The 24,676-nt window shown below is 40.6% G+C and overlaps 2 protein-coding genes across 5 annotated transcripts in view; one reads left to right on the plus strand and one right to left on the minus strand.

Annotated features, from left to right (window-relative positions):
- Window positions 1-24,676, minus strand: part of LOC105922213 (zinc finger protein 664) — a 41,654-nt gene that overhangs the window by 10,978 nt on the left and 6,000 nt on the right. The window contains exons 2-3 of one of the 4 annotated variants that reach the window (XM_036133495.1): window positions 23,033-23,202; window positions 22,600-22,885 (exon numbers count right to left, since the gene is read on the minus strand). Coding sequence is in view for 3 of the 4 variants with exons in the window: in XM_036133491.1 (XP_035989384.1) it covers window positions 18,152-19,572 (1,421 nt within the window). In the remaining variant the exon portion in view is untranslated. Of the gene's footprint in view, window positions 1-17,080; window positions 19,573-22,599; window positions 22,886-22,991; window positions 23,203-24,676 lie in introns of those variants that run through there. The other 3 variants (XM_036133493.1, XM_036133494.1, XM_036133491.1) reach the window with 3 other exon arrangements.
- Window positions 1,090-11,398, plus strand: LOC110367647 (zinc finger protein 37 homolog). Its single transcript, XM_036133512.1, has 2 exons — window positions 1,090-1,372; window positions 7,944-11,398. The coding sequence occupies exons 1-2, from the start codon at window positions 1,213-1,215 to the stop codon at window positions 9,011-9,013; spliced, it is 1,230 nt and encodes a 409-aa protein (XP_035989405.1). The 5' UTR covers window positions 1,090-1,212; the 3' UTR covers window positions 9,014-11,398.

The following is a 24,676-nucleotide window of genomic DNA, read 5'->3' on the forward strand; positions in this document are numbered from 1 at the left end:
GACCAGGTTTTCCCCAGAAAGTTCTCCAGTTATCAATATAGCCCACGTCGTTTTCAGGACACCACCTAGACAACCAGCGGTTGAATGATGACATGCGGCTAAACATGTCATCACTGGTCAAATCAGGCAGGGGACCAGAGAAAATTTGAACGTTCCTTTGAACGCTGAAACCAAGTTTCCTCCTAATTCTCCTATGTGCAGGTCCTCCAGCATAACCAAAGGAGGAGATTCCCGGTAGATTTGCATCAAGATATGAAAATATGGTGCTTGGCTTGGTGAAGATTAAAGCACTGATTCCTGGAGTAGCTAAAAGCAGTTAAAGGTAATTTAGATCATCACAATAGTTTTCATTCCTGCAGCCGGTCCAGTTCTCTACTGACAGGACAAGGATGTGTGCAAAGGTTGTGAAAGTATCTACAGAGTAAATTTAAAAGTGAACCTCCTTCTCTGCCACATTTATGTCCTGATTCAAAACATTCAGCTCCGGGTTGTTATAAGGTGCAGTAATAAAAATAAATTAACCATCACAAATGATCACAAATGCAAAGAACTCTTACAGATTAATTTATTCCTTTATTTAAAAACAGTATGTGTAATATGTAATATTATATAATCTAATAAATCAAGATAGGTTTATTCAAAATAAAACACAGATACAGTTTTATTTATACAGTATTAGTAACTGAAATATTTATACTGATGACAAGAGAGGGTCCAGGATGATGTTCTATGTTATATTTTCCACTCTGGAAAAAAGGTTTTCTGAGGTTTGTTTCAACTTTGTTTGAGCTAATGTTCTTACTAATCAAAAGATCTTCCCTATCCAACATGGCGGACGATCTGACGTAGCAGCGGCTCACCCCCCTCAACAAAACGTCTACATTTTATATCTGTGAGCAGGAAGACTCTGAAACAAACACTGAAACTAATGAAAAACCAACGTTTACTGTGTAAAAGTATTCATGGTTAATATCTGCTCCATTAATGACAGTTTAGAAAAGTTCTGCTCTGGTTCCGAGTCTGTTGTTGCTGCCGAGCTGCTGCTCCTCTCCAGTCCACTAGGGGGCGGTAGATGGACCAATCAGCTGCTTTGTCTCAGTGACGTCCACCGGAAGTGAAACTAAAAGGCTCCAGCAGCAGCGTGTGTGGACTCAGCAGGAAAACGGTTGTGTTTTCGTTTCTCAGCTGAATCTCTGCGTAGTTTCAGCAACAATGTCTTCAGTTCAGCATCTGAGAGAGTTTATCAGAGAGCGACTAACTGCTGCTGCTGAAGAAATCTTCTCAGAGGTTGAGAAAACCATCGTCCGCTACGAGGAAGACGCCAGACGGCTGGAAAGCTGCTGGAGACCCCAGATAAAACTCACCAGAATCGGTATGAAGCTACAAAAAGTGTCTGATAAATCAGTTTGATCAGTTTCTAATCTGAGCTCTCAGCTTTCCAACCACACTTCAGTCTCTCAGTCTCAGGTCTTCTCAGTCAGATCCGCGGAGCGTTTAAACCCGGAAGTCAGACCTCCTGCTTTCAGTTTGCTCTGAACTCTGATTTAATCAAACGTTTGACTCGTTTTCTCCCCAAATCAAGTGTTGGTGAGTTTTAGCGTGTTTGTGAAACGTTATGGAGTTGTCATCTTATCCAAAACTTCCGGTTTTATATCCCTGAAAAGTAAAGACCTGGCGTGACGTCATGGGTCAACTAACAGCGCTGGTTCTGGTCACACGAACAGTATTAACACCGGTGAGGTAGCGGGTGTATTACAAAAAGATATATTATAATTAGGGCTGGGTAACGATTCAAATTTTTAATCGCGATTAATCGCATAATTTGCCCGATTAATCATGATTAATCGCATTGTATGCGCAAACTCCAAGAATGAATTCAAAAGTAGTGTAAAGAGCACTTTTATTTTAATGTTCTGCTGCCATATGAACAAAAGTGTTGTAACATTTGTAGCACTTATCAGTAACACATATTTAGTGTAAAGCTCAACTTAAACATGTAAAACAAAAAATAGCAATAATAATAAATTAAAGCTTATTGCCACTTACAGGGAATTCTCTTTATGGGGAAAAAATCTACCAAAAACAGGCAATTTCTGAGGTAACAGCAGGAAGCAGCTTTACCATTTTATGTTCAATACCAAAGTTTAACTTGGCAGTGGTTACAACTAACTTGTTTCTGTCATATTCCATGCTGGAAGAACTTTAAACTGAAATGCTTGCTAACTCGATATGCTTGCGTTGCTTGCGTTTATTTGACGTTGACACGCGGTTTTTTGTTGTTGCTTTCTCACGTGCATATAGTGAATGGCAGGGAAAAACAGGCAAAAATACATGGATACTTTGAAACGAGAAGCGACTTCACCGACGGCGTCTAAGCAGACCCCCCCCCCCCCCCCCCCCCCCCCCCGCTCCGCACAAAACTTGTTCCGGCCGCCAACTCACCGCCTCGCCAAAGCAAATTCCTGCGGGAAACACCGCCTTCCGCATGTCGGCTTTGTTTTTTTCCGGCCAGCACCTTTCTTCCTCTGAATCCGAGGCTGGGCTGACAGCGAGGTTATTGGCGCATTATCGCCACCTACTGTTCTGATTCAAACCCCTACACCGCAGCAACAGACCTTCACAATATAAAAGCATGTGAACAACATGCGTTAACGCGCGTTAAAGAAAATATCGCCGTTAATAGTCTAATGAGTTAACGCGAAATTAACGCGTTAACTTGCCCAGCCCTACAAAAAATAGGAACTTAAATTGTGTTTCAACACTTTTTGAGAGTTTATCTTGACCATGGAACATAAGAAATATGTAAAACGATGTAATTTGTAAATGACAATGTTTTATGAAATTGTTATTCAGGTTCGGAAGAGATCGGCAAAACCACAAACACTGTTACTGCTAGGATAATAGTGCCCGTATTTATTATTCCCAACAGAATACAGCAACACAAAACAGCAAGCACTTCTTAAACACTATTTCTGCTGGAATAACTATGTCCTTCATTATTCCCCACAGAATATAGCAAAGTAGCAAGCATCAAAGCCAACAAGCTTTCAAACAGGCGTGATGTTCAACAGGTCTCTCACCATGGCACAGAACTGGGAAGTCAGTCAGTCCGGTTAGAGCGACATCAATGCGGCCTCACATGGCAGACTTCACCGCCTGAGGGCGGTTCCCTCCTTTTTATACCCATAAACAAAGATGGGAGTGAGAGTGGTCAGTTCTCTCTCTCAGCTGATCTGTTCGTCCCATTTCCAAAACATGTTTCCAAAACAAAAACCGTTCCCGGCATCTCAGCAGTGTGTGAAGCAAAATAACATTGCGAATACAGCAAAGCAAAATAAGGAATACACAATCAGTCTTTCTCACAACACATTGTCATAAGTTCCCACCACAAGTTACATGTGGTTCTCGGTTTTACATGAGAAACATAATAAAACTAGGGCTGGGCAACGATTAAAATTTTGAATCGCGATTAATCGCATAATTTGCCCGATTAATCATGATTAATCGCATTGTATGCGCAAACTCCAAGAATGAATTCAAAAGTAGTGTAAAGAGCACTTTTATTTTAATGTTCTGCTGCCATATGAACAAAAGTGTTGTAACATTTGTAGCACTTATTTTATACAGGATATTTTCAACCCATCTATTGAATTTAGTGCACTAGTTGATCTTTTCTTCATAAGAGAACAGCAAGCACTGCAGCCAAAATATGGCCTTTTTTGACCTGCTGTATATTAGCCAGTCCCTAAGCTTGATGTATCATGAAACTGTTGACCTTATGGGTATTGTGGTTTTTATTTTATTATTACAATTAAATAATAATAATAACAATAATGTTATGTTCAGTGTTTTTTCGCTAATCCACCTCTTATATATTTCAATCCTTATGTGATTTTGTCTGTGTTGTGTGCACCTGCCTGTTGCTTTAATCCTATAAATTTCCCCGTCGTGGGATAAAAAAAGGATTAGCTAATGTTATCTTAAATAACACTTTTTAATATATGTACTGGGTTCTTTCAAGGTCTTAATTACATGTTATGTGTGGGCTCCAGTAACATATAATAAATAATATCTACTTTGAAAGTTAACATGAACTGCTGCTGAAGATGAACACTGATCTACCTGGATGTTCCATGGAGGACTGAAACGCCTCAGTCAGAGACGTCTGTGGGTCTGTCGGGGCAATGAGAGAAGTTTCGTCTCCTCTCCTCTGTTTCTGTGGCTCGACGTTTTCATGTTTTTTCACGTGCTTAGATAAATTTGTTGTGTTTCCACTGAAATGAACCGGCTTTTTACAAAACATACAGCTTGATTTCATTTACGGTATTAAAATAAAGCCAACGGTGCTACTTCCCCTGTTCATGTTTTTTCGCTGCTGCGGTCTCTCTCAGCTGTTTGTGTGTTAAGTTTGTGTGCGAGCTGAGTGGGCGGGCCAGGCTGAGCCTGCGTGCTGATTGGCTGGCGCCGCTGAGCCATGTACGAGAGGGGAGGGGGATCGGGAGAGTGCTGCCGTGCTGACTGACACTGACTGAAAGCATGTGAGCAACATGCGTTAATGCGCGATAAAATAAATATCGCCGTTAATAGTCTAATGAATTAACGCAAAATTAACGCGTTAACTTGCCCAGCCCTAATTATAATTAAACCTTTATTCAAGTATTCTCAATGAGATTCAAGATCTAGTTTTAAAGAGACCAGTTTGATAAAACAAAAACAAAAATTAAACACAGTTCTTAAATATTTGAAAGAAACAAGATAATAAAATTACTTAAAAAGAGCAAGTTGCACAAGATGATTTCTCTCTTTGTCTTAAAATAAATTTAAATCCTCCCGTCACAGTGGATAGTTTCAGATCCTGCTGTAGAGAGGTTTACGGGGCGGAGCAGGAAAAGTTCTGGGTGGACTGATTGATCCTGAGAGCCCGATCAGCACCCCTCATGACCCCAGCAGGGATAAGCGTGTTAGAAAGTGGATGGATGGACTGGGGTATTTCTTTTTCCTTGCCATCAACATCTTTGCCAACTGGCACCAGAAAATGCTATTATTGGCTTTCTTCATCTGGAAACAGATGCAAACAACACTTTACGGATGCAGCCATGATGAACTGGTTGAACTCGCTCAGCTGACAATACAGCGATCGGATTGGCTGAGCAGCAAAACTTGACTCATGTGATCTCTTGGACCGGAGTGAAACAGTTTATATTTTTTATCGACTATAACTTATTAATGTGCAGGTGAAAACGTGGGAACATTGGTGTTTTGAGATCACTGCTATGTGTAGCAACTTATCCAAGTGAAAGAAAGTTGCTCCCTGACAGTTCATAGGAAACTTCTTAAGGAGACGTCCTACAGATTCTGGCCCACAGCCTATTGCTGATAGGGTCTCAGGGCGGAGATCGATGTTGTTTTTGTCATAAAGTTTCCTAAACTTTATGGAGAAAAAAAAGTTTTTTTTGATTGTTGTTTCTGAGTTTTCCCTCAGAATCAACAATTTATGTTGATTCTGAGGGAAGTAGGAACCAAATAGCAGCTCTCACTTCTGACAGGCAATACAGTGACGCCTCCAGACCGACTGGTGGCTTCGGTAAAGCTGTCTTACAGGCACACAACGGCTGATGTTGCCTCGTAACATCAATATACTTCTTAAAATAGTATTTTTTTGTCTCTGAAACTGTTGAACTAAATTACTCCCTGAATTTGATTCACACAAAGCTACAATCACCTCTTCACTTTGTGTGCTTCTGATAACTGTGTTTTCGGTACAGTTTGTTTTATGTAATGTGGATTTAGGCAATGTAATAAAATTCATAAATCATTTTATAAAGGTAATTTTCAGTTCCAAAAAACATTTATTCACCATTTTTAATAACTTTATTTGTCTCAAAAGCTCTCCTACAGCCTGGGTCCCAAATCTATGAACAGATATGCAAATTTCCCCCAAATATCATTATTTGTGTTAAATGTATTATCTTGCTGGATTGTCTGAAATAAACCATTCATAGTTTTGCCAAATTCAATTAATTATTCAATAACAAAATTTGATTATATAAAGATTAAATAAACACACAAGCAAGCAGTCAATCTCCTCCATAAATATGATTTTTACCTGATTTTGCAGGCACATTGAGTCCAATGTGAGAGATGGTCCTATGACCATCACTCACATGGTCCTATGACCATGTAAATGAAGAGTCTGGACTCTTCAGTTAAGTCCAGACTTAACTGAAGATGTCCTGACAGATGTGAAGGAAACCAGCTGGATCTGCCTGTTGTGTTTTGAAACCAACGGTCAATGCTTCAGAACATTTTACTCTCATCGATGTAAATCGTCTGGGCTTTGCTGTTGTTTTTTTATTTAATTTAATTCAGCACCTTGACTCAGGTATTTATATTTACATATGGAGTGTCATGGTGTACAAACATAATCCCCAGCAATTTAGATAAAAATGTTATATTTTGAAGGCCTTTTATTTTGAAATTCCATATCAGCTTTTCATGAATGTTAATGAGCAACTTCTGAGTTCTGCTGTTATTCTTAAAAAAAACTTCCTGAGCAATAACCCAGTAACTCTGTCCCTGTTCAGTTGCCAGTTTACTGGCTGGCACTTACTGGTTGTTTTTTATTTACAGATTGTGCTCCCTTTGTCCCCATCTGGGACCAATGGAGTGACTCCAGAAGGGAGTTAAGACAAATTCACCTTAAAACCAGTCTAGCACGAGCCTTTATTTCCCAGTCAGGGAACCAAAAATGTACACTTAGCAAAAGAGCAACTCCAAGAGTCAAAGTTCTGTGTACATATAAATGTGATCAACAGAGGACTCTCTTGCATTACAGCATTGAAACCTCCAGCAGAAAGTTGACAGTAAGTAACATTAGTTGGTCACAGCTGCTGCTTGTGAGACACTGCCTGTGCGTCACTGTGCGCACAGCAGCGGTGGCTGGCAGTTCTGTAAGCTCTTTTACACATGGGAGATACTAAAATTTGTAACTTTTTAACAATAAGCAAGGCGAGCAATGCTTCCGAGTGGCTTAGCCTAGAAAAACTCTGGGTACTGATATTTATTGTTAAAAAAAATACTCCATCCATCCATTGTCTTCCGCTTATTAGGGGGTCCCGGCCACTTGGGCCAGCTCCTCAGGAGGAATCCCAAGGCGTTCCCAGCCGGGAGACATAGTCCCTCCAGCGTGTCCTGGGTCTTCCTCTGGGCCTCCTCCCGGTGGGACGTGCCCGGAACACCTCACCAGGGAGGCGTCCAGGAGGCATCCTGACCAGATGCCCGAGCCACCTCAACTGGCTCCTCTGGACGTGGAGGAGCAGCGGCTCTACTCTGAGTCCTCCCCGGATGACTGAGCTCCTCACCCTATCTCTAAGGGAGAGCCCAGACACACTACGGAGAAAACTCATTTCAGCCGCTTGTATTCAGGATCTCGTTCTTTCGGTCACGACCCAAAGCTCGTGACCATAGATGAGGGTAGGAACGTAGATCGACCGGTAAATCGAGAGCTTCGCCTTTTGGCTCAGCTCTCTCTTCACCACAACGGATCGGTACAGCGCCCGCTTCACAGCAGACGCTGCACCAATCCGCCTGTCGATCTCCCGCTCTATCTTCCCCTCAGTCGTGAACAAGACCCCAAGATACTTGAACTCCTCCACTAGGGGCAGCACATCCTCCCCAACCCAGAGAAGGCACTCTACCCTTTTCCGGTTCAAGACCATGGTCTCGGATTTGGAGGCACTGATTTAATAAATACCGTTTGTGTAAAACCCCATAAAAGGCAAAACCTTACATAATTCAAGATTTCTTCTATCTTCTCTTTATTTTCTGCACCAAAAACATCAAATGGTCCAAACCCAAATGTCAAAGACCCCAAAGCAAGGACCTCTAAGTGACAATTTGATTCATGCTCTTTTTTTTTCTTTTTTTTTTCCTTGTTCCTTCAGGTCCAGATGAAGACGAACCTGACCCTCTACAGATTAAACGGGAACAAGAAGAACCGGAACTTCCTCTAAGTGAAGATGGCCTGGAGGCACCACAGTTTGCACAAATTAAAGAACACCAGAAGGACCCAGAATATAGAGGAATTAAGGGAGATCCGTATCAATCAGAACGTCTACAGGAGGGAAACCAAGACTCACCAGAACCTGTAGGGGTGATAGTTACTCAGAGAGAACCAGCACCACAGATTGAATATGAACATACAGAACCACAGTTGCTGTACGCACCAGCCTCTGACGGTCAGGATGGAAAGCTGTTGGTACTAAAGGAGGAAGCATTTATGGACCCGCCACCTTATCAGCAAGATGAAGGAGAACCGAACATGGAGCAGTGTTACTCTAATTACAGTTCTGAAGCTCAGACCCAAAGTCCAGAAGTAAACAACCCCACTGTGTTGCAGAGTTCGTCTCATACATTCACTGATTCATCTCTAAAATGTGACTTTTGTGAAAAGGTCTTTAAGCACAAAAACAATTTGGTTCAGCACCACAGAACTCACACAGGTGTGAGGCCCTTTCCCTGTAAAACCTGCGGGAAGAGCTTTTCCAAAAGCAGCAATTTGAAGGTTCACCTGAGAACTCACACAGGTGAGAAGCCCTACGTCTGTGGGATCTGTGGCAAAGCTTTAAGCTCAAAAAGGCATCTGACTGATCACATGGGCACTCACTCCAGTCAGAAGCCCTACGCTTGTTCCGTGTGTGGAAAAATGTTTTCTCATGAGAGCTCATACCAGTACCACATGAAAAGTCACAACAACGACAAACCTTTCTCTTGTGACATGTGTGGGAAAAGGTTTATTCTTAACTCCAGTCTGCTGAAGCACGTGAGGACCCACACCGGTGAGAAGCCTTTCTCATGCGGTATATGTGGGAAAGGATTTGCTCAGCGCAGTAACTTGAACGTTCACATGAGAGTTCACACAGGCGAGAAGCCATACTCCTGCCCAACGTGTGGGGAGAGGTTCTGTCGTAGAGCAAGTCTGCTCATGCACATGGAAACTCACATAACCGTCTGACTGAGCAGAACCTCAATATTTGTGACACGGGCTTAATTTAAAGGCTGAAAAGATCTACTTTCAGTCCTTTGGTTAAACATCTGCTGTGTAAGTGCCTTATTTTGTTGAGAAACTATGTTGGTAAAGATTCTCAGTCATCCAGGTTATGATCGATCCAAAAAAGGGTTAAAAATAAGACAACTGGACTTCTGTTCTGAAGCTGAAGACGTTTCTCTCCCCATACAGGAAGCTTTCTCAATTCAAAATGTCTGGAGTAGTGAGGATTTCCATGTTTTATAACTTTATTTGTTTTTTTCTCGCTTTATGTAAATGGATTCCTTCACTCCCAACTTCAAACAGAGGAGGAGGGCTCAGGTTTCAACTGTCGAAAACTTAAAACACAGCGATAGGTTTGATTCCTGCCAAGTTTCACCCCAGTTCACACCTACATGCATGTGACCACAACATTCCTCCTTTGGGCCAGGCTAACGAGGAGCCTAACGACTCTCCAATGTTGGGGCGACCAGTTCCAGGTGAATCTAAGCTCTAACAAGGCCTCGCCAGCGTGTCTATAAAGAGAAACGCCTTCAGCTGTTTTCATCTTTAACCTTTTTTTGGTTTGAGAGACTTTATAGGTATCTGAAAAAAGGAGGGTTGTGAACAGTACCGATAATCGCCTGGTGTTTTGTTTTTTTGTTGTTTTATTATTGACTCTTGAATCCTCCTCTAGCTTCCTGTATCGGCTCCTGCAGGTTTTCTGCAACAAGATTAAAAAAAAGCCGTGGTCCTTGATCTCCCTGCCTTCACATGATGCCTCTAACATATCATTAGGTCTGCAGTCTTTAATCACTTCGAGTCGATGTTTTAAGCTGGTGGAAAAACAAACATTGAAGACATCATCTTGTCCAAACGATGTTGTTCCAACACATTTTTCCTAAGAAAAGTTTTTGTTTTCTTTAAGGTTGTCAGATCAGGCCTCTCTTTAACAGCAGTCTCAGCTCAAGTGTTGTCTGCCTGTTTTAAACATACAGTTGTGCAGCCTGTGTATAAATACCCAACCTTGACTCATCTGAGCCTCTGTGTTTCTGATTTAAGCCCATTTCAAAATGGCCTTTTATTGCCTTTTATTTTTTCTGGAAATAGTGATTTTTGCAGCTACAGTCCTTTTTAAAAGCGCACAGTGTCCTTTAACCCCTTAAACCCATTCGTATCAGTACTTGGGCTTAAGGGGTTCAAAATTCCAGCCTGGTGTCATAGTACAAGAACTGTACTTCTGAAAGTTTTTATTGATCTTTAATTGGCCGCTAAGTCAGGAGACTCTCCTGTTCTCTTGCTTCTAGATATGTCAGCTGCCTTTGATACTGTTGATCATATTATCTTAATCTCTCAACTGCAGCACTGATCTAGAGTTCAGAGTTATTCTGTCAATCTTGGAGAATCTGCTTATTTTTCAACTCCCTTGACTTGTGGGGTTCCTCAGGGATCTATTCCTGGGCCAATTTTATTTTCTATATCTTGCCTTTTACTAAATTTTCAGAAAACAAATTTCTTTTGATTCATATGCTGATGACACTCAGATGTATCTTCAGCTGAAGGGTAAATGTTTTGCCTCAATAAAACCATTATTTCACCTCAAATCTCCTTAAGTTCAGTAAGAGGTCATTATGTTTGGGTCAAGAGGTGATCAGTGTTCCCCCTCTCTGGATCAGGACAGGCTTTTGTTACAATTATAAGTAAAATTATCAGGTTAGAGTCTCACCATAAATGTGATTAAACCAATTTTTCAATTTGACAGCGATCCTTTTTTTAAACTGAGGCACTTATCCAAAGTGAAATAATTTTTATCACATATAAACTCTGAGCAGGTGTTTATTACATCCAAACTGGATTATTGCTATTGTTTATATGTTGGTGTTACTCATCTCACATGTCAGGCCCGCCTCACAAGACTGCAGCTGGTCTTCTAAACCAAATGAACAGGGGTGACTATTATTTCCCAGTCCTTGCTTCTTTGGCACCCTGTTCATTTTAGAGTTAACTTTGGTATTCATTTTAATTAATTTATTCTGTGAACCTATGTGGCACTGAGGGGACAGGCTCTGGTGTAGCTGACCTCCTGCAGCCGTATGCGCCCTCTAAATCAAATGTGGTACTGGACACATTGAATAACATCTTTACTAATGATATTTTTACTACTTGAATAAACTTAATGTTTGTTTTTCACTATCCAGAATGTTTGTGGCTATGAGCCTCCTGGGTTGAGAACACAATGATTGTCTGCTGATCGCTGCAATAATATTGACACTCAAAGGATTTTATCCATTCAACAATCTAAACTGATTTATTTTTTTTATATTGAATGTTGTTTTTTTCTATTTTGACATTTTGTTGGAAAACTAATAAATGTTGTAAACATGGGGATTATTCTTGTCTCCTTTTATCACTATCATTTCTTTTTTGTCTGCTTGAAGGATTTCTGCAGTCATGATTTTACAAATCTTTTTATAACTTAACGTCCTGATTTAATACCAGGCCCATCCTCCTAGGTGCAGGATGAGCCTCCGATACGCGGCATACGCTGAAAAAAAGCCTGGAACGCTAACGGGGGAAATTTAAAAGTGCTGATACTGCGTAGCTGAACCCATATAAAGCACAGGGGAAATCAGACGTTAATATAACATCTCAGCTTGCTCGGCCATCTCTCATATCAACAGTGTGGCCCCATCAGCTGGAGCAACTTGTTCAAGAACAGGACAGTTTCCGTTTCTAACGCCCTTTTACACTCAGTAGAAACTCATAGCTCTACAGGTCAGTAGAGCTGTGAGGGCTATCGCCCCATGACTGGGAGGCTGTGGTCCAATACTTGGTAAAAATCAATCCACTGTTATTGCAGCACTTGTTGGAGAAGGATAACTTGGGAAGAACTGAAAAAAAGTAGAGACGAGACAAAGCTGCTCCTCTTATCAGCCAGCAGGGGGATTTCTATTCCAAGACTTACAGTCACAACTTCACTGTCACCTTTTATAGGGCTTATTTTACATGGATGTGTATGTGGGGTGTTCTAGTTACGTATCACAACAGATATTTCCTATCATTCCTGGAAAGAATGCTTATATAACTGTTCAATTGTGAAAAAAACAGGAAATAGCCAAACATTAATAACCCTTGATATCATTAGGAGAATCTTCAGTGTTAGTATAATACAGGGCCAAGTTTACATCAACAAAACTCAACAAGAGTCCAGATGTCCTCGTTTTACCCCTACTAGCAGCCTGGAACATTCCAGTCTGTTCCAATCTCCCATACGGTTTCTCAGCAGAGGGCAATAGACCCCCTGCTGAGAGCTTGTCCATCAAATGTTCATTTGTTACAACCATATTTTAAAATGGATCTAATTTTAAATATGTTAAATTCCATCAAATGTTACAATCACATCTTATTGCTCATTGGCATACTCTCTCATGTAATGTAGAAAGTTATGTAGAAAGATAAACTGTTTTCTGATCTGATCTCCCTTTTTGAGCAATAAAACTAAGCTGACCGCCCATAAGCAGATCCTCTGGTGCCCGCTCTTCACATGGCCTCATCAATGCACAACAGATCATATTATGCCCCCAAACACTCAGAAAATTAAAATTTGTTGTCATGGTCCCTTTAATAGAACGCTGGAGATAGGCACCAGCAACCCCCGCGACCCCATGAGGGATTAAGCGGGTCAGAAAATGGATGGATGGATGGGTCCCTTTAATATCTAACTTCAAACAGTCAAAAATGTTCTGAAATGAAGAAGAAAAATCAATCAATCAATCTTGATACTTTGTATCTTCTGATTTAGCACCAAGCTAAATACACACAGTGAGCTACACACTGTACTTCTGGTCGGAAAGGTAAGTTGATGTCCGGATTTCTTTAAAACCAATTATTTATCCATCCATCCATTTTCCGACACGCTTATCCCTTTTGGGGTCATGAGGGGCAGACCCGGCAGCGTGGGTGGGCATTGGGGGGGCTTTGCCCGCCCTGGACTGGAAGCTGTCTTTCTTTTTTTTTTTACCTCAGAGTGGCCATCGTTTTATTAGTTCTATCTTTGATTTTTCAATCATACAATTTAACCAATCAAATCAACGACTGAAGGCAACATGCTAGCCAATCACAGCTGGAGAGGGGCGGGTCGCTGGGTCAGACGTGTCGGTAGTGCGGGATGGATATTCGGTCTGATTACCAAATAATTACAAGACGCGACAAAGAAGCAAAGGAGAGCCAGCGCTATGAGTTTCTGTTTGAAATATCAGCATTGAAGTCAACACTGGAGCAAACATTCATGCTAGGAGGGTTAGCTAAACAGCTAGGAGCACAAGGAGCAGAACCAAGCAGGAAAACTGCTGAACTGAAGAAACTTGGGTTACTTGCAGGTAGAAGGGAACTCTGCTTTGTTCTGGTCCTTGTTCTCCTAGCTGCTGTAGTTACAGAACCTCTTCTAGTATGAATTTTTACTTCAGTGTTCAGCCTGACACCAGTGCTCATGTTTATCAGCGTGAAGCTTACTTTCAGGTTCAAACACCTAAAACATTAATTAACAACACAAGGAAGAGAGGCAACAGGGAAGTCAGTTAATAATATCTTGCAAGGAGAGCGCACAAACAAACGTCGATTACAATTATCCTGCTCGCTTTCTTTTTATTTCCACACAGGGAACCCTGGTTACATTGTAAGCTAGGGAGTAGGGAGAAGCAAAACAACTCTGTGACTTTCAAAATAAAACAAAGCACTTCAGTTGTCAGCGAAAGGAGTTGCCACAGATGGTGAGATGCTGAAAAACAACTTTATATCATGAGAATCTTTCTCTTCAGAAACCTTACTCTGTCACATAGGAGAGAATGATTAGTCATCAGAAAGACACTTTATTATCTGAATAAACTCAAACCTAAAAACATAAATACATGATAACTACGATGAATATCGGAAATTAAAAACATAGAGAATAGTAAAACTAATTCTAACACTTACGCTTGACTCTTGAGTCAAGACATAGCGCTACAGGTTATCTCACTGTTAGTTTCCAGCCCAAACAGCATAAAACCTGCCCAATATAAAAAAAAAGAACCCCATATCTCAAACTCTATCATGTTAAAAGCACAAAACTATTAAAAACTTAAGAACATGCCGTTAGCACACAACTGCGCTGCAGCAAAGAAAAAAACTTTGTGCATACGGGCTCCGCGCAAAATGTACCAGGCAACCAAATAACACACAAGATCACTTTAACAATCATAATGTATTAAAGGGAGAAAAAACACTTTTATCAATAGCTTCCCAACATGAAGAGCAAATCTACCTTAATATAAACTTATTTTTTCTTACAGAGTATAGCTCGATCAAACATTTCTCTTTCACAGCCATGAAATATTTTTAAGCTGATCAGTAGAACGCAACCCCTCTTTGGCGTTTACATTGACCAATACAATTTCATAGTGACACTTGATTAACCATTATTATTTCTTGTTTTATTATAACTATTAATATTATTCATTAGAACTATTATTCATTGATAATAGTGTCAGATTCGACTCAAAAATAAATTGATTGGTAAAATTAGTTTAAGGAGATTGCATTTTATTAAAATTCTTTTAGTTTTCTGCCAGACGTTGACAACTATTTTGATATATTTTGTTGGTAATTCTTTCTAAAAGCCTAACAAATGTTGTGAAAAGCTTCCGAAATTTTTACAACATGCCCATAAGCTATTTTTGTTCCAGCTCAATGTATTCAAAAGAAGCGTAATTGGGTGGAAACCTGCCTAATTTGGCAACACTGACTACACTATTGTTGTTTGTTTGTTCGATTTTTTCGATTTTGGGATTTTATTGAGAACTTACTTCTGAGCACTGTAGGAGTAGTCCCAGAGCCACTGTTCAGCTTGAAGCATATAAAATGTTTTTTGAAAAAGTGTGCCCCCCTGAAAAAATAGAAGCCCCCCCTTTAATTTGTTTCTGCAGCCGGGTCTGATGAGGGGTTGCTGGTGCCTATCTCCAGCTGTCAGTGGGCGAGAGGCGGGGTTCACCCTGGACAGGTCGCCAGTCAATCGTAGGGTAACAGAGACAAACAGGACAAACAACCATTCTCACACACACACACTAACACCTAAGGAGAATTTAGAGAGGCCAATTAACAATCTGTAACCTGTTGCTCATTGCCTGTCTGTCAGTTTGCCTTGATTAGAGAACTAAAGAAGCCAAAGAGAAATTTTATATGTAATTTTATAGATACACTTTTCAGCACCTCTCCTCCCCGGACCTCTCCTGCTTGTGCTCTCTGTCTGCATGCCGCTGTGTAACTCTCTCAGGACCTTTTTCTGCAAATCATCCAAATCGAAAACTATGGATCTGATCAACAGGTCGCTCAACACAATTGATCAAATTGTCTCAACGAGAAGACCAGGCGCAGTAGAGATGAACTGTCCGGCTGGGACACATGCTGCCGGATACATCATGGATTTCTAAGGAGTTTGGAAGATGTCTTGTCTGTCTATTTTGTCCATCGAGGACGTGGGAGACACTTATATAATTGGATTTCTGATAACAGGATTTCTGATTATTGGAGCTAGTTGTTATGAGAAATATCGAGAAATATGGAAGATCTCGGTGGCAGTTTTGGCCATGGTAAGGCTGCCGGGATTTTGTGAAGGTTTGAACCGGGCCGTGATCACCCAGACTCAGATGATTAGTGAACAGTGCTGCAAGCTGGATGCCATACTTGCACAGTATTGCATGCAAGCTGCGGTTGAACTAAATGGTGGAATGGAAAGACCCTGAGGAAGTTTTTAGCTCGATTTAAGGTAGAAGGCCCGACAAATTCGGCTGTTTGGGACTTGCCATGGAGACGGACCAGCAGAGACTTGAAGGCTGACACAAATTCCACGGTCAGTCTGACACAAAACACTCTCCTTGTTATTAAATCTGGTGCCTGATGGCTAGCCTTGGAGCTGGCTATCTCAAATTCTCCTCAATGTTTTGCAAACAACACCATCTACCCCCACCCAGACTCGCACATGACACCTGTGACCTCGGACAGTGCCCTTCTTGAACTGCTGATAATATACTATCTAAGACTAAGGCTGGAGGGGGGCGTCTATGTCTAGGTATGTCTTTCTCTTGATGGGCTGTACTGAAATAAAATCTTCCCCACAGGGGACAAATAAAGAAATTCAATTAAATTCAAACACATTAAAAATGGGAGAAGGTGTTTTAAGGTTTTAGGGCTGGATGATATAGAAAAACAGCATACCGATACAATAGAAATCATATTTATATTGATAGAAATATTTATATCAATAATTATCAAAAAATTCTATATATATTATAAGTGCAGCTCTGACGTTTTATGCTGCAGCTTAATGACGTATTTTTACATTAAGAACAGATGCTGAATTAAAACAACCCTTTATTCAACAACTATTTTTCCAAAACTGCAAGTTTTTTATAAAAAGAAAAAAACATGTGTTCTCTAAACTCTTTGAAAGGGGCAGAGCTTGGTGAAGGAGCATTCCTGGGTCTGCATTGTGATTGGTTGAGAGAATGCAATGACTGTAATATTAACCTACATGACAGGCTAGAATGCAAGAAGAAAATTGTTCTTCTATTGAACTTTTTATTTGCCCTTTTGTTCCTATTGCACCACACATCTATAACTCAATATATATTGATATTGAATTATTGTCCAGCCCAAATTCACACAAATACTAAGAGTTAACATTTAGACTTTTTTATTTGTGGAGTTGCACAAATAAAAAAGTTGCACATATTTGGTGATTTCAGATTAAAATCCCAAAAGTTGGAACCACTTGACAATGTTGCATTATATGCACTGCTTCTGAGTTCAATGTATAGGATAATTAATTTAAATAAATTCATATTTAACTGCATTGTTCAACTTGCACTTGGTAGCTAGGCTAGATTAGTTTTATTGGTTGGTCAGGGGTTTTAGTGAAGTGCTCAAAATTTAAGAACCCAGCACCTAGGCATTATTACCACTATTAATAGATACACAGCAATGGTGACTGCATAAAACAATTGAATTCCACAGGTCCTCTAAAATTTCATGCTTCTTTAATCAGTAATACTTTTACAGGAATTGGTTACAGTACAAATCTGGCAGCACAGAAGGATCACATTATATAAAATAGTTAAGATCACTTAAGTCTGCCTAATGCTGAAACTTTAATGAAGGCTTTGATGGAGGACGGAGATCTTTACCCCAGTCAGAAAAGATCCTTGGGCAGATGGCATGTTGACTTTTTGGAACGAAGGCAAACTGTTATCAGTGGTCTCTTCTTCTGAGTGGGAGAGCATTGATGTTAGTTCTTGATCATAAACTAGCCAAAGTCAAGGTAATGATACCTTCAGTCAGTGAAAAGGATTGTCCAGGAGAGCTGAGAGCATAGCACTTGAAGCAATCAGGTATGCAGAGTCCACTGACCAAGTTTGGATTGACTTCTTCATGGGTTGGACCCCTTTCTCATGCAGTTATGCAGCTTTGTCCCTTGGCTAAGGTCCTCCGCACCATGTGAAGCGCTCTCTGGTCTGAGCTCAAAGTCTTCTGCAAGGGAACCAGACAGTTCCTCTATTTGATTGGTCAGCTTCTGCATTGTGCCATGTTTTGTTGCTTAACAGTTTCTGATTAGATAAGTCCTGAATCCCCCCCATCATCCCACGTTCTGTTTGTATATCTGAATATCTGGAGCGGGTTACAGAAGCAATTTCCCTCTGGGATTATTAAAGTATGTCTGATTCTGATTTTGATTGTCCCAGTCTTCCAGGCAGACTTTAGAGTCAAGATGTCCTCATACTTTACTTGTTACCTTCTTTCAGCATGAAAATAACAACTTAGACAAGTAGTCACCTGTTGACAATTCCTCCGTTATTACAGAACTTTCCATCTAGCCTCCCACCGTTAGTTACCTATGCTCAGCTCTTTGCTTTCACACATTTTAACATATTCTCTTAAAAGTGTCATCACACAGATACTGTATTAACTTGCTTAAATGAGACATCTTTTTCACACTGAAGCCATTCAGTTGAGGTCTATATAAAGTGGATCAAAAAGAGAAAACTACAGAAAAAAGGTGATATATTTCTCATTATAAATGATGTAGTCAAATGACTACTTCTCATGTTTGTGTTTTTGTTTCATGTGGATTTTCAGTGTTTTAACTTCACCAAAGCTTTTTCCACATGTCTCACAAGAAAAAGGCCTCTCACCTGTGTGGGTTCTCTGGTGAACATTTAATTGATAACGTCCAATGAAACCTTTCCCACATAATTGACAAGAAAAAGGCCTCTCACCGGTGTGAATCTTCTTGTGCACATTTAAATTACTTATTGTAGAAAAACCTTTTCCACATATTTGACATGAAAAAGGCCTTTCACCTGTATGGATTTTTTTGTGAATTTTTAAATTATCAATTCGAGAGAAACTTTTTCCACATGTCTCACAAGAAAAAGGCCTCTCACCTGTGTGGGTTTTCTGGTGCACATTTAAATGATAACGTCCAATGAAACCTTTCCCACATATTTGACAAGAAAAAGGCTTTTCACCGGTGTGAATTTTCTTGTGCACATTTAAAATACTGATTGTAGAAAAACCTTTCCCACATGTTTGACAAGAGAAGGGCCTTTCACCTGTATGAATTTGTTTGTGGATATTTAATCGATGAATTGTAGAGAAACCTTTGCCACATATTTGGCAAGGAAAGGGCCTTTCATCTGTATGACTTTTCTTGTGATTGTTTAAGTGATAAATTTGAAAGAATGTTTTTCCACATGTCTCACAAGAAAATGGCCTCTCACCTGTGTGAGTTCTCAGGTGTACGTTTAATTTATCACGTCTAGAAAAACCTTTTCCACATGTTTCACAAGAAAAAGGTCTTTCTCCAGTGTGTGTTTGAAGATGGACTTTCAAGTTATACTTTGTCTTATAGGATCTCCCACAAATGTCACATTTGAATGACATTTTCTTTGTGTCAGTAGGAGACTGTCTCTCTGACCCAGTGGAGCTGCTTCCTTCCTGGTCTTTGGTTTCGACTACAGGAGAGATATGAAAGGAAGGCTGCTCAGTTCTTGGTTCTTCTTCAATTTCCTGATGAATAGAAGTCTCTATCGGAACAATGGACTGATTCTGGAGAAGCTGCTCTCCCGCCAGATGGCTGCAGAGGTCCATCTGGTTCTGTCCAGATGGTAAATGCTCTGACATCGACTGTTGATGTTCAAGCCATGAAGAATCCGGTTCCTCCTTTACTTCTTCCATTAGTGGATATTCTAGTTCTTCTTCTTTAATCAGGGAAGGTTCTGGTTCCTCCTGTTCTTCAACCAGAGGAGGTTTTGCATCATCTTCTTCCTCTTTAATCAGAGGAGGTTCTGGTTCCTCTTGTTCTTCAGTCAGAGGAGGATCTGGTTCCATCTGTTCCTCTTCAGACCACTGAGGTTCTGCTTCCTCCTGGTCATGACTGGACCTTCTCCTCTGGTTGCAGAGCTGTTGGATGGAAGAAGCTTCCTCCTCCTTGGAGACATGTGGCTTCTGGAGGTCTGTGGGGACAAAGAAAGAGATCATTAATATAATTTAATTAACTGATAACTGTCTCATGCATCAGGCTGGACTGAAGGCGTCACACGGTTCTAAATTAGTTTGTTGTGTTTCATTTAAGAGGAGGTGAAGTTTGCAGGGTAAGGTGTCCTCTACACTAATTGGTAGACTTGGTAAAGATGTTTACCAGGGCTGCCAAGCTTTTAAGAAATCCAGATTTTATTCCAAAAGCAAAACTTTCCACTGAAAGAATTAACAAATATTTGAGAACATTTATTCAGTGGGGAACTCATCCTACATTAAGAAAAACAGTTTTTAACTAAAACTCAGCTGTCCCAGTTATTTTTTTATCTGAATCCCCATCAGAATCTACTCTTCTTGGGTTCTACAAATGAAACATAAACAATAAAAATCAAACCACAAGGAAAAAACTGTAAAAAAAAAAAAAAAAAAAAAGGTCATACATTTTAACAAATCAAATACAATTATGATTTTTGTTGTTTTACAAAAAAAATTCACAAAAACACTGTTACAATATACACAATCAATATGACCACTTGTATGACCCTTTTCTTGTAAACAGCCTCTCTCCTCCATGATGGAGGCACTAATCCATGTAACACGGCTCATATCACTCGGCTCTCAGACTCTGATATGAAATTGCATGTTCTAATGTGTCGGGGGAACAAAAAATCCTGTAAATACTAAATATGTTTTGTCTGTGTATGTCATGTATCCATGTACATCCTAAGCCATTGTGTGCCTCAAAGGTAATTTCATCATGGTAAAACATGGTGACAATAAAAGATTCTTGAAATTCATTATTCCAATGCATCTTTATGTTTCTATTTTTAGGTAAGGTGTCCCATGTAAAGGTTTACATCCTAAAGGAACTTGTGACATTTGGTAGTGTAAATCCACCTTCAATTGTGTGTCTGGCTTAATAATTGTTAGCGGCGCAGTATAGGAGGGAAAGTTAGTCAGAGGCCAACTCCAATGGCCCCTGACTGACTGATCTTTATCAGCTTTTGGGATGATTTTGATTTTTTTTTTTTTGTTATAGGGACCAACATTTCTGGCAACACCCCTGATAATCACTCACATCAGTACCAGAGTTGATCAGGCCATCTCTGTCAAGCTGTGTACATTCTGTTTTTGAACACATTTAGCTAATTATTTGTGAATATACATGAGAAACGTGTCTGTTGGAGGAACTCGGGTCAGCACAATGAAAACGTGTTATTTTGATAGCTACAGGCATGCACACTTGTTTAGGTGGATGTATCTAGGTGAATCTGTGTGCCGGTTTTAGCGAGACGCTGACTGGCAGACATCCGGGCTCCTTTTCCACTGGGTTTCCCCCGCTGAGCCATTCACATCAGGAAGTCTTAAAGTCTGTTAACATATGGCGAACAGGCAGAAGAAAACATGTGACCCTCTTTATAAGCAACAAGAACGCATCGTTTGGAGAAACTTTCCCTGGCAGATAGACAACAAAAACAAAAACGCTGAATGGTGCTACATGCTAAGCTAACAGTACATCACAGATGTTTGAGAGCAGCATAAAAAGGTCAGTAAAGCTTCTGTATCTTTCACTGACAAGTTGTAAACCTCCCGGACAATGTAAGCTAATGCTAGCTGTTGTTAGCTTGACAGCCAGCCCAGTGACGTGGTTCTGTTGGTCTGAGCAGCGCAGGGCGGCACCATGCAACCCTCCACTGCGTCATTAAACACTGGAGTGATGAAATCCACCCCATCTCTGCCATGATATTTACCGCTAAGCTGTCAAAAACATTTCTGGCAGAACATTGAGTACTAACAAACTATTTCAAATGTATTGCTAATGGCTACTGTGCAATTATAACATTTCTAATGAGTTTTATTTTAAAAATAAACCTAGATTCAACCTTTAGCCAAGACAACCTAGTATGCATCACGTTACTTCTAAAAGCACATCAAACCCAGCTGCTTTATTTTGAACTATTTGTAGTTTCACAAACATGTCCCCCCCCCTCCCCCACCCCTCCCAGGGACCCCGAACAAAGAGACGGACAGCAAACTTAGGCAAAGAGATTTAATTAGATTTAGAACTATATGTGTCAAAATCTAGAACATTTATCAAAAAAAAAATAATGATAACTCAAGGTCCAGCAAAACACGGAATAACATATTTTCCTTAATCTATTGCTGTCTCTAATAGCAAAGTTTAATTTAGGGTCTTCCTAAATCCCAACATTATTAACTTTGTTTTGGAAGTTAGAGGAAACTTAGAAATGGATTCAGAACAAAAGACATATACATCACCGCCATATTGGGTGGGTCTCCCTACTCTAGACCAGCATATGGCTGTGTTTTGTGCCGCCTATGTTTGCACTAACTCACGGGTGTCAAAAGTACAGTCCTCAAGGGCCGGTGTCATGCAACCTTTAGATGTGTCCCTGGTCCGACACGCCTGAGACAAGAAATCAGGTAATTAGCAGGACTCTGAAGATCCTGACTGCATACCGAGGAGCTAATTGTGCCATTTGATTCAGGTGTGTGGGGCCAGGGAAACCCCTAAAAGTTTCAGGACACGGGCCCTCGAGGACTGGAGCTTGACACCCCTGCACTAACTGGTGAACCAGTGAAAGTAAATCATGTGGTGCACATCACTTTTTTGTCTGGGCTGATATTGGTTGAGAAGTTTTTGCTTGGTGAGCAACACTTGACATCTAACTAACATCTGACATCTTCACAAAACGCATCAAAGTTGACAAAAACATTTATTTTTTGGATGTCATTGTGACATTGTCTTGATGAATCTTGACTATTGTGCAGCTGTCATGGTTTTTATATGTTTTGCCCACATGCAGACGCAATACGGAGGACAGAGCGCAGTTTAAGATGTTTATGTTCAGGCTGAAGAACGACACAGTTGACTGGATCTATCGAGGTCTGAACATCAATGCTGGAGAAACTGCGGGAAGAAAGAGGAGATGGATTATGAGAGGTCGAACCAGAGGGAAATCTCCAGAAGCCAAGCTGCTTACCATTTAGTTGGGCTGATCTAACCGGGGAAGTAGTGCCGAGGGAACTCTGGGGTCGAATGCTCACGATGGTTAACAGGTGGCTAGCAGAAGGAGGGCGGGCTGATGGTAACTCGGCGAGGGATCCGGAGCGAGCCACAGCAGACAGAGGTGACAGATGGATTAACCAGCGAACGAAGGGAACCAGCAGAATCCAGGGAGGGGAAACCTCGAGCCCGACTTGGTAACGCCAAGGGAGTAAGAGGAGGAATGCCAGAGCAACATCTGAGCGTAGTGGATTCACGAGAGGCTGGTTCGTCAAACGAGAAGTCAAGGTGGGCGAGTATCCAAAAAGCCAAACTAAGAAAAAAACAGGAGATCCAAAATTAGTCAGATGTCAGAGAACAGAGACTCACGAGTACAGATTTCCAGGATCAGGTCAGAGGCCACGTCGTACCACGACTGGGTAAGGCAGAGTTAGAGCACCAACACACAGAGAACCCTGACAGCAGCGATGGTTCTCTGCATGTCTGAGATAACAGGAGCGTCTGGAAGTGGAAAATCTTCATCTGTGGGGAAACTTCAGCCTCACCCGCCACACAAGCTCCGTCCGTTCTCTGGTCTAGTCTGGAATGATATGTCAGATGTGTCAAAATGGACACAAGTCAAAGTTTCAAGCACAAGAACAAAAGTGAATAATAGAAGCATCAAACCTGCATATGAGCTCCAACAGATAACGCAGGAAAGTCACTTTTTTAAATCTTGCTCCAAACTGCAAATACTTTCTAGGTACCTTGCAACATCTGTTTTGCATAGATTAACTCTTGTCCGATATCAGGGAGAAGAGAGCAACGTGTTCTTTTCTGTGTGTGTTAAGGTGGGAAAAGATGTCGAATAAAAAAAGTGCTTCTCCGTAAATTGCCTTGTATAATCAAAAAAACATTTGTGACTGACTCCTTCACTGACTTGCCCACTGCACACCCGCTCTTAAATGATACGTGAAGGTCCACCGCAGGTCACCGTCCGGTTTCTGGCCTGCTGCTTCTCTACCAAAATCGCTCTGCATGCAATGTGTTACTTTTCTTTTTAAGATTACTGTAATGTTTTATTGTTCACCTGCTAGGATCTGCTGATGTATGAAAAAAGCAATGCTTAAGACATCATAGTAACTACCATAGACATAATATAAGAGTAGACGCGTCGTTGGGCGGGTTCTGCCTATGCTGCGATGCCATCGCAGCAGTATAGGAGGAAGATGTCCGCCATCTTAAATGTGGCAAATCTGCAGTTACTCAGTCACTTAAACAGTATCAGAGGGACTTTAATCTCTGAATATACTTTGTATTCGTAGTATTTATTTTTTGTAATATTACAAGTTTATTTTCGTATCCCTTTAGCTTCATTCTCCTGAATTTATTCTCCTAAAGAATAAAAATATTTAAATTAATCTAACCTGGCCCTATTACTCCAGGAGTGAAATAATTCTGCAAACTGTGATTATTCTGGAAATGTTCCCCCTTAATTCTCATAATATGATGTTTTTATCATAACATTATCACTTTTGTGTTTGTTAGTTTATTTTTACTTTAGGACTTTTTTTTCTCATATTATTAATTTTACCTCTTTAATACTCCCCCAAAAAGTCTGTTCCTAAAGGTTCACATGTGACACGGTTTAATGAAATAATGAAGACCACAATGTTTAGATTAGATGTGTGTGTGTGTGTGTGTGTGTGTGTGTGTGTGTGTGTGTGTGTGTGTGTGTGTGTGTGTGTGTGTGTGTGTGTCTGTGTGTGTATTTATTGCAGCACAGGAATGAGGCATCTTCTCTGATCCACGTTCACAATAACAGAACTCAACTTTTTTCTGCCACATACAATATGGCGGTGACGTTGACGTGCGAACCTGCGCCTATGACGCGTCTACGTATATATATATGTCTGTGGTAACTACGACAGCAAACAGCTTCTTTTCTTGTCAGATGTACATATCAGCACTACATTGATGCTTCCACATCGTGGGGCCCCATAGAGGCCCCAGGCTCTCAGCTCATTATGTTTGACTTTGTGTTTTTGTTTGTGTTATCATAATTTCATGGTTAA

The sequence above is a fragment of the Fundulus heteroclitus genome, unplaced genomic scaffold (genome assembly GCF_011125445.2).
Source record: "Fundulus heteroclitus isolate FHET01 unplaced genomic scaffold, MU-UCD_Fhet_4.1 scaffold_63, whole genome shotgun sequence".
Classification (NCBI taxonomy): Eukaryota; Metazoa; Chordata; class Actinopteri; order Cyprinodontiformes; family Fundulidae; genus Fundulus; species Fundulus heteroclitus.

Coding starts and splice junctions, on each gene's coding strand:
- LOC110367647 (XM_036133512.1), top strand. CDS start 1,213: ATGTCTTCAGTTCAGCATCTGAGAGAGTTTATCAGAGAGCGACTAACT. Junction 1,373..7,943: donor GATAAAACTCACCAGAATCG/GTATGAAGCTAC, acceptor TTGTTCCTTCAG/GTCCAGATGAAGACGAACCT.